Raw genomic sequence first — 14834 nt, 5'->3', positions numbered from 1 at the left:
CCAGACTACTAAAAGAGCATATATGAGCTAAAATACCCGTAATCTGGATCTAATTGATATAAATCCCTTAAAATCAAATCGGATCACGGTAACTCTTAAATAACTCGACTTTAAAACAATTCCGTGAAACAAAAAACAAATGAGTTTCTTTTATTTCCTTGTTTGCTGGATTTAACCCGATCTAATGGAAGATTCGCAATGGGAAAAGGGTGTCGGTGAGTAAGGAGAGAAAGCAATGACGAAATAAAATATTGAAATTGGGGTAGGCTAGTTTAGTCAGATCTGGGGGAAAATGAGTCTTTGCTTGTGTTGTGCGTGTGAAGCTACAGTGGTTCAACACACGAACGTGTGTGCCAAAGAAACCTTTTTTAAAAGAAAACTAGAGATTTAGGGCAAGAAGAGCAAAAATGGCTTAGAGATCACGCAATCATGTGTATGGTCTTAAACGGTGGCTACAATCAAAAACTAAACTTCGTTTTTTTATTGAATATTTATATTTTAGAGTTTGATAAATTATTTTTTAAATAATTTGTGTATTACTCGATATATTTTATCGAGTTAAATAAATAAGTAACAGAAGATGTAACTTCTAATTTAGAAGGAAAAAAAGTATTTTATTGACCCCAATCTGTAAAAGCTATAGAGAGGTAACATAAATGATAAAAATGGATTGGGAAACCTAAAAACACGTGGAATATACGTTTGTATATCTGCTGTCACCTCTCTCTATACACAAAACTGATCCCCCCCCAACTAAATCATGATGGGTCTTATTTTTATTAAATGGAATCAGCCTCGGACCGGCCTGCTCGGATGCGGTGGTTTCGTTTCCCATGGTGGCGCCTACCTCCTCCAAACGTGACCGGATCAAACTTCTTGTGTCGCTCAGCTTCTTGGGGATTGAACAAGCACTCGGGAGGAGGGACTTTGTATCTGGTTTGATCATAGCAATAGGAGTATGTCATGTGCTTCCTCCTAAAGCTATCCATCTTGCTTCTGGTCATGAGTTTTTCCCGACTTGGAACGTTGTCGCACCTCTTTGACGAAAACTCGATCGGATCAACCGCACAGCCTTGAAGGATCAAATCGGAGAATTCAGCTACATAAGAAGCGTATTTGTAATTGACTCTATATTTGCCACCATTGGTAGCCCAATCGGATCCATCCCATATTGTAGCATACAAAGACATTGGCTTGGAGGGGAAATCTCCACCCATTGCAGCTGTTCTTTTGAACTCTCTAATGGGGATATTGTCTACATAAAATCTGCAAAAACAAAAACATATCCATGTCAAATACGTACACGTATCCGACACTCATTCACGATAAATGGACAATTTAGTTATGCTATTATAAGAAAAAAAAACCTGAGGGATGAAACAGGGGATGCCATTAGAAGCAAAAAACCAGAGTTCACATTGTGTAATATAATGAACATACCAAAATAAGAAACCCAACCCTACATTACAGTAGAAACATCAACATCAAAACCATACTCTTCAGAACAGCTAATCATACATTTCAGTGGTTAAAAATTGTTGTGGTTGGAGCAGAGATGAAAACTAAAGGATTTAACCTATAGTGGAAAATGGAAAGGAACACGACAACAAATTATAGGAGAGATAGTGAGAGTGTATGATATTCGGACTCGGGATGCGAGTCTGGACACATGTATTCGGAGGATCTTTAAGGGTAATATTCCCGTATCCATGTTCGTTGAATACGAGTTACTTGGGCATAGATTTTCGACGCTTACATGTTTAGTCCAGAGAATGGCGAGCTGATGGAAATCATCAGCAGGATCATAGGACAGAATGAGATGGTGAGAGCCTATGATATTCGGACTCGAGATGCGAGTCTCAACACATGTATTCGGAGGATCTTTAAAGCGTAATATTCCGGTATCCATGTTCATTGAATACGAGTTACTTGGGCATAGATTTTCGATGCTTACATGATGTGAGAATCAGTCCAGAGAATGGTGTACTGATGGAAATCATCAGCAGGATCGAACCAAAGATTGTATCTTTCTTCTCTGCCAACATTGGTGCTTCCATTGCCATAAACATTGGTCTGAATTCTCCAATCTTTACCTCTGATGTTACCCAAGAACTCGAAATCTATTTCGTCATGGTTCTTCTCGAATATATCACCATTTGACATCTGTTATCAATAAAAGAAGAATCCCTTTTTAGGACATTCATTTAATTTATTTTCCAGAAGTCGTCTCCTTGAAAATGAAAATCTCTGCAGCAATATACATATTGGGGAAAGGGAAAACTATCTGGAATTTATCATAAATTTCAATCAACGGAGACAACTTTAACATGTTCATAGTCATATCCATGTGGATTTTGATCGCATTCATGAACAGAAATCTGGGATTTTTTTTGAAGAAAAACAGTGACAAACTCATCGAGTCTAATTAGCTTGATCAGAATTTTAATCACTATCATAATTTTAAAAAAAAGATTAATTAACACTAAACAGCAACCATGAGATTATTAAAAAGGATTAATCAAGAACATAGATGAACTCACATAGAATGCAACCACAACTCCAGCAGTATAATCAGCAGGCAACTTGATCGAAGCACTGAAGTAACCATGCAAGTAAAGGTCTTGAGAAACAAATCCAGACCCTGTTTTTTCCCCACCACCATCAAAACAAATATCTGTGATTTTAATGAAACAATAAAGAGGGGGGAACAACAAAACAGCTAAAAAGAAACAAACCTGTTCTCTCATCCAAAGTCAAGTGAACAGCTTTACCATCTCTATGTAAAACTAGATTATCATCTCCAAACAACTGATTATACCCTTCATCGAATGTAAGAATCGGGAGCCCTTTTTCAGACCCAGAAGCAAGAACAGAAACCAGAGCCAAAACCAAAAACAAAGAATAACCCAGATAATATAACTTCATCACCATGTTTTTGGTTTTTTGCTTCTTGGAATTTGGCTGTAAAATTTTAGGTCTTTGAAAGTAGAGATTATATAAGAGAAAGAAATGAGTAATAAGGAAGAAGAAGAAGAAGAAAGGAATAATATTGATAATAAAAATAAAAATAATAAATTTGGGTCTTAAATATTCATGGTTTGGTAAAAGGAGGTTTGAGAAATCAGAGTAGAGTCGGACGAACTCAGACTTCAGGACATGGTCAGTAGGCATGAACCCTTTTGCAAGCATGTCCTAAAAACAAAAATGCTTGTTTTTATTTATTTATTTATTTTCCAGTAATTTAACGTTAATAAACAATTTTATATTAATAATTTCAAATGAAGTTAAAAGAAAAATTACTTTGAGTATTCCTGTTTTTTCTAATTTCTTATTGTATTTGTCCATTCAATATTACTTTCCAATTATCCAAAAAAAAAATACTTTCCAATACCAACTTATCACAGTCCTTTACAAGACTAATTTTATTTTCTAATTTTCATGTTTTAATTTTTTTACTATAAATAAATTGTTTAAGATCAAATCTAAAATTTAATATTGATTTAATTTTTTATATTAAAAATTAATTAAAGATATAAAATTGGATTCAATATATATACAGAATGATAGATATGCTTTAAAGTATAAGAAAGGGTCAACTTGTTAAATACAGCTCATTAAGGACACTTTACCTCTCTTTCAAGGCTTCCAAAGCTTGAAAATTGAACTTTGAAGCTTGGAAAGTGAGTGTAGATTGTCAAAACTTGTAATAATTATAAGTATAGAATAATAATAAAAAAGTGAACAATGACGATAGTGAGCACTGAGCAATGCCAAGAAAGTGTGATAAATGTAAATCATTAGGGGTTAAGATAATGATCATTAGGACTTTTGGGGCTTAATGAAAACATTTCTTTTAAAATTTAAATTTAAATTAAGAAGCTAACGAGACATTATAAGAGTCGATAGAAATTGAATTATCATGATGTTACGTATTAAATTTGACTCAGATCTACGTAAGTCATACATGAAATGTCTATAAATTTTATTTTGATTTAAATTCTATCATCTTCAATTAATTTTCCCTTCAATCTATGTAATAATGATTGATTCATATACTTGTAAATTCAAAAGAATAATACACTAAGAAAAATTAAATTTATTTGTAGATTTAGTCCAGTATTCAATAAAATTATCCTAGTTGACATAAAGTGATGTTATCTTACAATTATGTGATTTTTATTTTTTATTTTTTAATAGTTCAATTATGTGAATTTAAATAACATTATCTATAAAATTTTATTTTTTAATTAAATCAATCAGAGCTAAATAAATATATAATATATGAGGTAGAACTGATTTTCAACACGGAACGGAACGCTTCGTTGCTTTAGAGACCCGCCCCCACCGCGGCGCTGCGTGTCACATGATTCCTAAAATACCCTTCAATGTCCTACACATATTACTGATTTGCCCCAAAGTACGACTTTCCTATGGTATGACTGCACACTCAAGTGATGTTTGATTCAAGAATTATGGATTTAACCAAACGCGGATTCATATGAACCAAACGCTATTTAAAAAAATCTAATTACCAGGAGAGGGCAATTATGGAAACGAAGAAAAACCAAAACCAAAAGCGTGAAAGGTGGCCGCTGCGCCATCCACCTTGAATCCCATCAACAAAAAGAGAATCGCGTGGGCCCCCGTAATACGGCCTGCCACGTGGCTAAATATAAACGGGCTAAAATCGGCGCAGCGTCGTGTAGTTTCCAATGAAAATCAACGGTCCAAAAGTTCCCTCTTTTTGTGTGTGTGGCAATAAGAAAACGTTATTGCATTTAACCTTACATCTGGAACCGGACCGTTTCATAACTAAAGCCACCCGAGATTATGCTTAATTAAGTGCTAAGCTGATATTTATGAACTAAAATCGTGTAATTTATGAAAGTTTACCATAATCCTAGTAGTGAAAAAAGGTTATGGTAATGAGTACATGTATCTCAAGCAGGATGCAGGAATTGGATTAAATATATATATGATTTTAGTATTAGTGAGGATAATATTTGGGAAGTAACAATTATAGATGGTTCATTTTTTGATTTACACAAAGAATTATAATCAATGATTAAAGATGAATGTTTAGATGGTTAACGTCGTCTGATTTTGTATATAAGAAGAAAATGATCCAAATGAAAAAGAAGTCAAAAAGGCCTCTTCCTTTGTTTTGATTAAAAGATTTTATAATGTCAAATTGAAAAGACATGGTCACTTAATAATAGATTTGAATTTGACGGATCGCGTGAGCCTACGAGGAATCATGTCAAGATTAGATAATCAAACAGATGATGTAGAGTATTGAAGGGTCGACCTTGAGTAATATAGTTGAAGTCGGATGCTTTGGAGTATTAATTTTACTCAATTGTCGAAGCTTTTAATCTCACGATCAAATTAACATCATATATAAACATTGACGATTGAATTTGTTAGTGTCTAATTGATAATCTCACTTTTGAGATTAATAAGGACTAATTTAACAAAATTTAAAGGCAAAAGGATCTTAAAGATATGTTTCCACCAATAATATAGTCATGGGTTAATGTGATCCTAGTCACACAGTTGTAGGGTTCTCTGAGCTGACGTGACATCTTGTCTCCTTCCACGTCATCACCTACTAGCCGTTGCACTTTTGCCTGACAACAACAATAAATCTTTACCAATTGAAAATTTTCCATTGCCCACAACTCGATAAGACGAAGAGGAAGCTAATAATAATAATAACAGCGCAATTTATGGGCATGCATGCGATGGGTTAGGGCTAAGTCCCCTAATCAAATTTGCATTTACACCCGAACGTCAACACCGTTAATCATGGGGTCAATTGGCAATCATCATTCAATCCCACCGTTAAACAACCCTACTTGGCTTCCGGCCGAAAAGAACACATTAAAAAAAGGAAACTCACTCGATTCTTAACGTTTATCCATAACATGTCAGATTTTATAATATTTAATTTAATAAGCATTTCTTGAGGATTTTTATTTATTTTTTACTGCATAGGGTATGATGCTGATGTTAGATTCCATGCACGTGAGCTTGAAATCACCAGTTTTCCCACGATGAAATGATATCCCAAGTGTCAGATACTCTAGCCCAGCACAACCCTTGTTCTTTGCCTATTTTTGGGAATTTTTTTGAATATGAAAATAGATCTAAACTGATACATCATACTCTTATATGCGTGTAAAAAAGATAATAGAGATATTTGTGTAATGCATTAAGTAAATTGTATGGAGATGTCTCAAAATTATAGTGTGTCTCAACGGATAAGGAATCGATTTTGGTCATGTGGTCAATCATCTCATTAGTTGTTCATAGGATCGAATAGATCTCAATGAGCCAAGTGTTACTACAAATGTTAGTGAAGAATCTCACCAAAGTATAAAGACTCTTGGAAGAAGATGATGATAGGAGTTTAAGGACATCAATATTGTCCGTTTGAACCATTACACATTTAAAGCTATTTAATTTAACAAGTTTTAAACTCTCATAGGCTTTTCAAAACTCAGCCCGAAGACAACCTAAGATTTTTATTAAAATCCAAGATTAAACAAACTATCTTTAGAAATGTTTTCGGTGTGGGTAATCTTTTCTTTTTTAAAAATATTATTATTCGAATAACGTTATAATTTAATATTGACATTGTATAGTATTTGATAATAGAGTTTGGGGCATTATTGGAGTGCACCATGATGATTAAGCAACAAATATTTGGAGTAATTGTAAAATGAGGAGAAAGTGAAGGAGAGAATATTGAAAATGAATAAAATTAACGCAAAAATTGAAAAGACAAACGGTAGTATACTTGACAAATATGGAGGAATCGGACAAATATTGTCCAAATTTCGCGTCTAGAATAACGAAAGTAACACTAATAAAATTAGATGATGCTACCACGTCGATTGTGGATGGGTATAATTAACCAGAAACATCATTAAATTAATTTATAAAATATTAAATTATAACTTATAAAACATCATTAAATTATAAAGTATTAAACGTATAATTATAAATTAGTTAAAAATTTAAATATAATTTCAAATACAATATTTATAAAACATTAGTTTTTAGGGTTATATCATTGATCACCTAATTATTTACCCTTTTTACTTTAACCATCGATTCTTAATTTTGTCAATCGAATCACCTAACTATTTAAATCTTGTCAATCAAGCCACCAACCGTTAAATATTAATGGAGAAAATGAAGTGACAGTTAATAAAATTTGTATAATTACACATTTAGCCCTCATTACTTACACATTCTATTAATTTGGTCATAACTTTAATTTAATTGAATAAATTTAATTCTCGATCCAATGGTACACGTGACACCATTTGATTGGATGTAAAACTTATTTAATGAACGAAAAATAAGTTAAATCAATAATCGCTGGTGGTGAGGTTAGAACCTGGGACGCAAGATGAAAAACTGAGCATTCTAACTACTAAGCTAGACCACTAAATTTATTTAGCATACATAACATAATCTATATAATTTATAATAGAGTTAATGGTTATAAATGACCTTATAAGGACTCAAACATGAAATAATTGACTAGTATGACTATATAAAAATATATAAACAAATATTATAATTGATTAATAAATGATTATGTTTTATTTATATTTTAAATCACATTTAATGCAAAAATTAAAATAAAAGTGAATTTAATATGTTATAATTGAAATGCATAATTTTACATATTTTAAATTAATAATTTGTCTTCATTATTCCCATTTTATTGAACCGAAATGTATCCTATCTTATATTTTAAAACATTATAACGTCGATCAGATTCTAATCTTATTTAAAAACTCTATATTAAAATAGACTAATTCAATAAAATCAAGTTTTCCCTAAAATTTTCTTCAAATATATAATGGATAAATAATAAAATATAAAAATTTTACTCTAACCGAGATATAAACAAGTCAATGCATAAGTTAAAATGCTTACTACGATAAGTCCTCAACTATCAGGAAAATTATAAGTCAACGAAGCTCTTCGTTATATTTCAATTATAATATATTTAATTTTTTTTTATTTTTTCATTAAAATTATTTTAAATATAAATAAAATACATTCACATATTAATCAATTATAATATTTGTATATATATATCATATTATTGTATTATTCAATTATTCTATGTTGGAGTTCTTATTAGGTCATTTTTTGCCATTAACTATATATATTATGTTGTGATAGGTTTGTCATTTGAATGGTGCACCCTAGTGGTTGGGGCATTTGCTTAATTTCCTGACGTCTAAGGTTCAATTGGTGACACGTGACACCATTTGATTGGATGAAAAATTTATTAAATAAAATAAAACTATTAAGAAAAAAAATCTAATCACATAGTGACACATGTCACCATTTGATTGAGGATTAAATTTATTGAATTAATTAAAAGATAGGACTAAATTAATAGAATGTGTAATTAATGAAGACTAAATGTATAATTATATAAATTTTATTAACTGCCATGTCATGTAATCTGTTAATATTTAATGGTAGGTGACTTGATTGACAAGATGTAAATAGTTAGGTGACTCGATTGACAAAACTGAAAAATCGACGATTAAAGTAAAATGTGAAAATAGTTAAGTGATCAATGGTATAATTTACCTTAAAAACTAATGTTTTATAAATATTTTATTTTAATTAAATTACATTTAAATCTTTAACTAATTTACAGTCATATGTTTAGTACTTTATAATTTAACGTTTTATAAATTAATTTAATGATACTTATTGTTAACGGTTCCACGCTTGACAAATATTATATAATTTTTCAATAAACATCAACTAACATGCGCAATTAGTCATAAATTTGAGGACATGAGATTCACTGTCTTGCATCCTCGAATGTCCTAAGAAATATATATATATATATATATATATATATATATATATATATATTCAATTATTTATTATTAATAAAAATAATAAAAACTAAATCTTAATTTTTTGAAAAAAATAATGATAAATTTATTATTATAACTTATTTTTAAATAAATTTGAAAAAATGTAGATTAAATTTACAAAATTTAAGATATTTTTTGATAAAATAAATAATAGATTCATGTCTAAGAGATAAAAAATGAACGAACTAAAAATTATAGCTTCCAACAATCGAAGGACTGCAGGTTGTGAAGGCGGCTGGGGACGACTAACGAGGATTTTGATTGAATTCAATAGTCAAATTAATATTTTATCTAAATATCATGAAATAAATTAACATTTTATCTAAATTATAGGGTTAAATTAGTATTATATCTAAAATTTAAGGATTAAGTTTAAATTTAAAATTTTTCACTAATATGCTACATCATCAAACTAACTGGAGTTAACGATCTAATTAACACAAGACATATCGATAACACAAGTGAAAAAAGTCTATATTAATAACGTGAATTATCAAATGTTGTTTTTTAAAATCGATAATTAAAATAAGATAGACTAAAAACAAAAGAGATGATCTATATAGTTTAACCAAAAGATAAACAATTAAACAATATTTCAAGTTAATATTATAATCAAATTCTAACAAATAAATATTTACGAACAACAGTGATAAGACATCATCTAAGAGTGAGGCTAAAAGAGTCGAGAATTCAACATGAATCACATGACATCTACGAGTTTAATTATGTATTTGTCTAATGGGATGAAATTGAGGATTCAAAAAAATCTTATGAGGCTCTTTTCCCCTATTAGGTTTAGAGGAGTGTTTAATGAGGTATATTTCTTAAAAAAATCATAATATTGCGAATTAAATAAGTTAAATTAGAAGGATGATTCTATTATGACCTTATGTAGTACTTTATTTAAATTAGCTAATTGATAAATAAAAAAATCGACGATTATGTAGACGTGTTGGTTAGGTTTGCATCATTAACTAGTGGAATGAAGTTGCTAAATGGATAGCACTAATCATTCTCCATCATTAATTAATGGAATGAAGTTGCTAGATGGGTTTGATAGGTATGCATCATTACTTGACAATATTTAAACTTCGTTAATAGAGTTTAAAATTTACACAAATTAATATATTAAACATTAATCCCATTTATAATTTATATTTATTTCTCTATAGAATCATTAAATTTTCAAATTCATAATCAAAATCTTTCATGTTGAATTAATATGGTTCTTTAAAAAAAGTAAAACAGTGGACTTGTCAATCTAATTCTTTTATTAACCAAAATCGTAATAGATCAATTTAAATTAGTATAGTAAATAAGGTGTCGCTACACGTTATATAAATTAATGTTTTTTATTTCTTTTGAGTATGTTGGGTAAATATAAGGTAGTATCTATTTAAAAACTCTTAATTATTTGACATTGATGTTTATACCCCTATATACATGGTACTCGAACTTAAAATCTCAAACAATAACAATAATTCTTTAATTACTGAAGTCGTTTGATTATTACAACGTATTTATATATAGAGTAAATCTTGCGTCATCACTATTTTATGTATCCTTATGCAAGGGAAAGAAATAGGTTAAAGGATCGATACTTGAAGTGGGAAATAAACATGGAAATTACTAATATAAATTTGAAAATAAAATTACGTGGATTTTTAATATTTGGGGATGGAGGTGAATTATGTAGGGATAAATAAATGAAATTTAGTATGGGAAATATTTTCTTTTTTGTCATTTAGTAGGCCGGGCAGGTGTGGGCTTTGTGTGAGGCCTATGTCTGAAATTGTTCATATAGTAATTAGTGACTATTTCAATCGTCCTTATCACAGCTTGCCCAACTCCACATTCTAATAAAATTATTATCTTTTGCAAATAAAATCAATTAGCTTTAGATTATGAAAACTGCTTTATCAATCCGTTTGGAAATTCATTTTGTAATTGAAATTGCATATAATTATACCGTTATAATGTATTTACTCAGAATCGATTGATATAGTGAGATGTGATATTAGATTTCTTAAGTAAGATCAAATATTCAAATCTTAACGTTTGCAAATTGGGTTGAGAGGGCCGTACTCACTGTTATAGTACCAAATTCATATTAGTCAGATGTAGGTGATTATACCAAAGATATAATTGTAATATATTTAGATAATTATTATAGTTTATAAATTTTATTGAAATATACATTAAATCAGCCTTTTATTCAGCGTTATGTTAATCTCTGCAAAAGAATTAGTGACACTTCTAGTAACCGTGGGTATATGTATAGTAATATTAGTCCGGATTGTGCTTTGCCAAATCTCAAAGTTTTCCCACGTCGAAAGTGCCAAAACCCTACAATAAGCAACCCAAAAGTTGCAGGTTCCTTCTTTTTGTAAGGAAAAAAAAGTTTTCCCTAAGAAACCATGCCAGTGTATCAGAATCAATGTAATCATTATATATTTAAGCCCTCATCCTTTGTTCTTTCATGAAATCATCAACCTGACTCGCCGTGTTTTTCAATCACCATGCATTCCGCCCACCAAGTAACCGTCACCCATAATTATCGACGTTCAGCCTCTCGGCTAACGATATTTGCTCACGTCTTCGGGGTTTTAGCTTTCATCCTCATGCTGGTTTGGTTGCTGCATTATCGCGAAGGAATTGAGTACGATTCATACAATGGTTATCGTGTTTTCAATGCAAGTAAAAAAACAAAATCAATTATCTTTATATGTTGATTGTGAAATGAATTTTAAAGTTTTAAGCTTATTTTTAATGTTGTTTCTTATGTAGGTTCATCCATTTCTTATGTTCTGTGGATTCATATTCCTCTCCGGCGAAGGTAATTTGGTAAACCGATGAAAACCAGTTAAATTTTCGTTAAATAGTTGGAGTGGAAATACGAAACGCATTGTTGAAAACATGCAGCGAAAGGGATAGATGGAGAGGCGGACCGGGCAGTCTCCCTTATAAAATTTTAAATTATTATATATTTTAAATATATATATTTTAATATTTTCTATTGATAATCTATTTTCATCATTTCTAACCTAAAATTTTGAATCTATCTCTGTGCAGCGATGATGGTGTACAAGACAGTAAATGCGACACACACGGTCCAGAAGGTGGTCCATATGATGTTTCAGCTTGGGGCATTTGTGCTGGGTGTGGTCGGACTCTGTGCTGTGTTCAAGTTCCATGACATGTCCAACGTCGAAGATGTATACAGTTTGCATTCATGGATCGGAATCGCTACTATTTCTTTGTTTGCAGTACAGGTGAATTAGCTACTGAAATTTCCCAAACTTTGGTTAATTATTATTGTTATTATATGATCTTTGTGTTGGTGCTGCAGTGGTTGGCAGGGTTGATTTCGTTTATGGCTCCTCAACCGGAGGTGACAAGGCACAGCCTACTTCCGTGGCACATTTGCGGTGGCCGGACGTTGCTATATATGTCGATAGTGGCGGCGCTGACAGGGTTGATGGAAAAAGCTACGTTCCTGCAACTGCAAAGTAACCGTGAAGCTCGTTTGGTCAATTTCTTGGGACTGTGCATCCTGTTGTTCGGCATATTTGTTGATCTCAGTGTTGCTCTAGCACGTTATGTTTGATCATTGTTTTAATTAATTAATTATATATATATATATATATTGGATTGTGTGATTATTAATTTCTATTTTATGAATTTTACATTGGGTTGATGTTGTAATTCATATTCTATAATTAATCAAACCAAAATGGTTGTTACTTGCTACCTTGAATAATATACAAGATTCATGCTTCATTCGCTCACCACAACTTATCAATAGCTCTCGAACTCGCACTATTAATTATTCAATCATCAAAACTATTTATTCAGTACTCATTAAATTATAAAATTAGTTATATTATAGAGATTTTAAAAAACACCTTTATTTATATGCACTTAAATCATTAACTTCATATCAACATCATAGATTATCATATAAATATAGTAAATATTAGCATAATAATAATTAATAATTACTTTTATCGATCAAAAAATTAAATTGATATAATCCACTTGACCTTTTGTCTTTAGTTTTGTTGGTCGGCAATGACACTAACCTTAGTGTTGGTCGCCGACTGTCGATATTCATTCTATTTTATCTATTTTCTTATATCATATTTTTATTTTGTTTTTAAATTTCTAATAATTTTGCCTTTTCGATACATTTTTCTCTGTCGTTTGGCACGTTTTCAGTTTTCTCTATAGATAGTTTGATCTTTTTCGTTTAATTTTTTCAGGATTGGATTTAACATCGCATCGATTGATCAATATGGCTCTTTATTTGTTATTATGCTAATTTGCTCTGCTTTAGACCATCGGATGAATTTGGATATGCAATTTGTGTTCAGTGATAGTTTTCTCACGATGCTCGACAATGATTCGCGATTTTCAGTGGTCTTTCAGTCTATTGATCCCATGTTGTAGTTTGTTTGCCGATGCAATCAGATCTATTCATATCTTTATTTTGTTCGAGTTTGTTTGGATGTGTTTTTAACATTTTTCTTGTATGATCCTTATATGATCTTAAGTGACTAGTTTCATGTCAATGATTATAGGAAATGTTCTAATTATGGGTTTAGTTTACACTTATAAATGTAAATTATCATTGTAATTTTAGATTTTTCTTTTTCAATAAAACTAGTTGCTTCTACTTAGGGTCGGTCCTAGGCCAGGGCAAAATGAGTACCCGCTCAAGGCCCATAAATAAAAAAATATTGTTAGTATAATATTTTTTATTTTTGGTAAGAAATTTAAAAAAAATTGTAAAATAAAATAATAGAGCCCATAAGTTTATTACGGTATTAATTGTATTTATATAATTTTTATATTAATGTTAATAAATTATTCCACCTCCCATAGAACTCTAATTCAATATTTCTTTTTCATAATTAAAAAGAAAAATCAAATTGAACCTCTTTAATTTTGGTCTTCCCAAATTCTCACCATCAATGCATCAAATCTTTTTTCCGATTTTCCATGTCAATGAAAATTTTATTTAATGTTATTTTTTTCTCTTCAAAACTCAATGGGAGAAAAAAATTAAATATAGTTAGTATGCTTCTTTTCTCTTCCATATTTCACAATTCCTCTAAAAATTACTACTCTCACTTTTTAATTTTTAATATTTCTCACAAACACAAAGTCACAATTATTTATCATCAATTGTGGCGTTTGAATCATATTAAAAATTGTTCTTAAAATTCTAGGTAAAATCATGTTTCCAAATTATTTCTTTTGATTTTTTTATATTTTCAAATTATAGATAAGACCGTTCTTTTATTTCCAAATGCTATGTTATGTATTGAGAAAAATATGTTGAAAAGCAATGATGTTGACACTATCATCAATGATTTTACATCAAGAAATTATTTGAAGGCAATGTTTTTTTATAAGTATTTGCATGCTTAAATATACTTTTGCCATTTTTTATATTGTAATGAATTGTTATTTGTTTAATTTAATAATAAAATCTAATAAAAGTTTTATATTACATAATTTTTTAACTTCACTAGAATTAGTGGCCCATTTTTTTAATTTCGCCCCGGGTCAGGAAATAGTCAAGACCGACCCTGATTTTATTTGCATAAAAAAGATTAAGGGTCATTTGGTTTTAGAAAATATTTCATGTCTTTATTTTTCAGTTTTTTAAAAATTAGAAAACATGTTTGGTTAATATAAATGAAAACTTAAATTCAGAAATACAAATAGTGAAAATATATTTTGTATCTAACTTTTTTGAAATAGATATTAATAAATAAATATTAGATTATTAAATTAAAATAAAATTATTAAAAACAATTCATTTTATAAATTTAACATGTGAATTATGAAAATATAAAACAATAAAGTTGATAAAAAATTTCATAACACAAAAATTATTTT

At 29.9% G+C, this 14834-nt stretch overlaps 2 protein-coding genes across 2 annotated transcripts; one reads left to right on the top strand and one right to left on the bottom strand.

Moving 5' to 3' along the window:
• Positions 1-596: 596 nt before the first annotated feature.
• LOC120156424 (probable xyloglucan endotransglucosylase/hydrolase protein 28) lies at positions 597-3069 on the bottom strand. The gene is made up of 4 exons (XM_039167735.1): positions 2736-3069; positions 2541-2641; positions 1955-2163; positions 597-1266 (listed from the first exon to the last, which is right to left on the bottom strand). Exons 1-4 carry the CDS (start codon positions 2929-2931, stop codon positions 780-782), a joined length of 993 nt encoding a protein of 330 aa, XP_039023666.1. The 5' UTR covers positions 2932-3069; the 3' UTR covers positions 597-779.
• Positions 3070-11343: 8274 nt separating this feature from the next.
• Positions 11344-12597, top strand: LOC120156406 (probable transmembrane ascorbate ferrireductase 3). Its single transcript, XM_039167717.1, has 4 exons — positions 11344-11620; positions 11715-11763; positions 12000-12199; positions 12277-12597. The coding sequence occupies exons 1-4, from the start codon at positions 11447-11449 to the stop codon at positions 12532-12534; spliced, it is 681 nt and encodes a 226-aa protein (XP_039023648.1). The 5' UTR covers positions 11344-11446; the 3' UTR covers positions 12535-12597.
• Positions 12598-14834: the final 2237 nt, after the last annotated feature.

The sequence above is a fragment of the Hibiscus syriacus genome, unplaced genomic scaffold (assembly GCF_006381635.1).
Source record: "Hibiscus syriacus cultivar Baekdansim isolate YM2019G1 unplaced genomic scaffold, ASM638163v2 tig00111220_pilon, whole genome shotgun sequence".
Classification (NCBI taxonomy): Eukaryota; Viridiplantae; Streptophyta; class Magnoliopsida; order Malvales; family Malvaceae; genus Hibiscus; species Hibiscus syriacus.
This window is presented reverse-complemented; position numbering and strand designations above follow the sequence as displayed.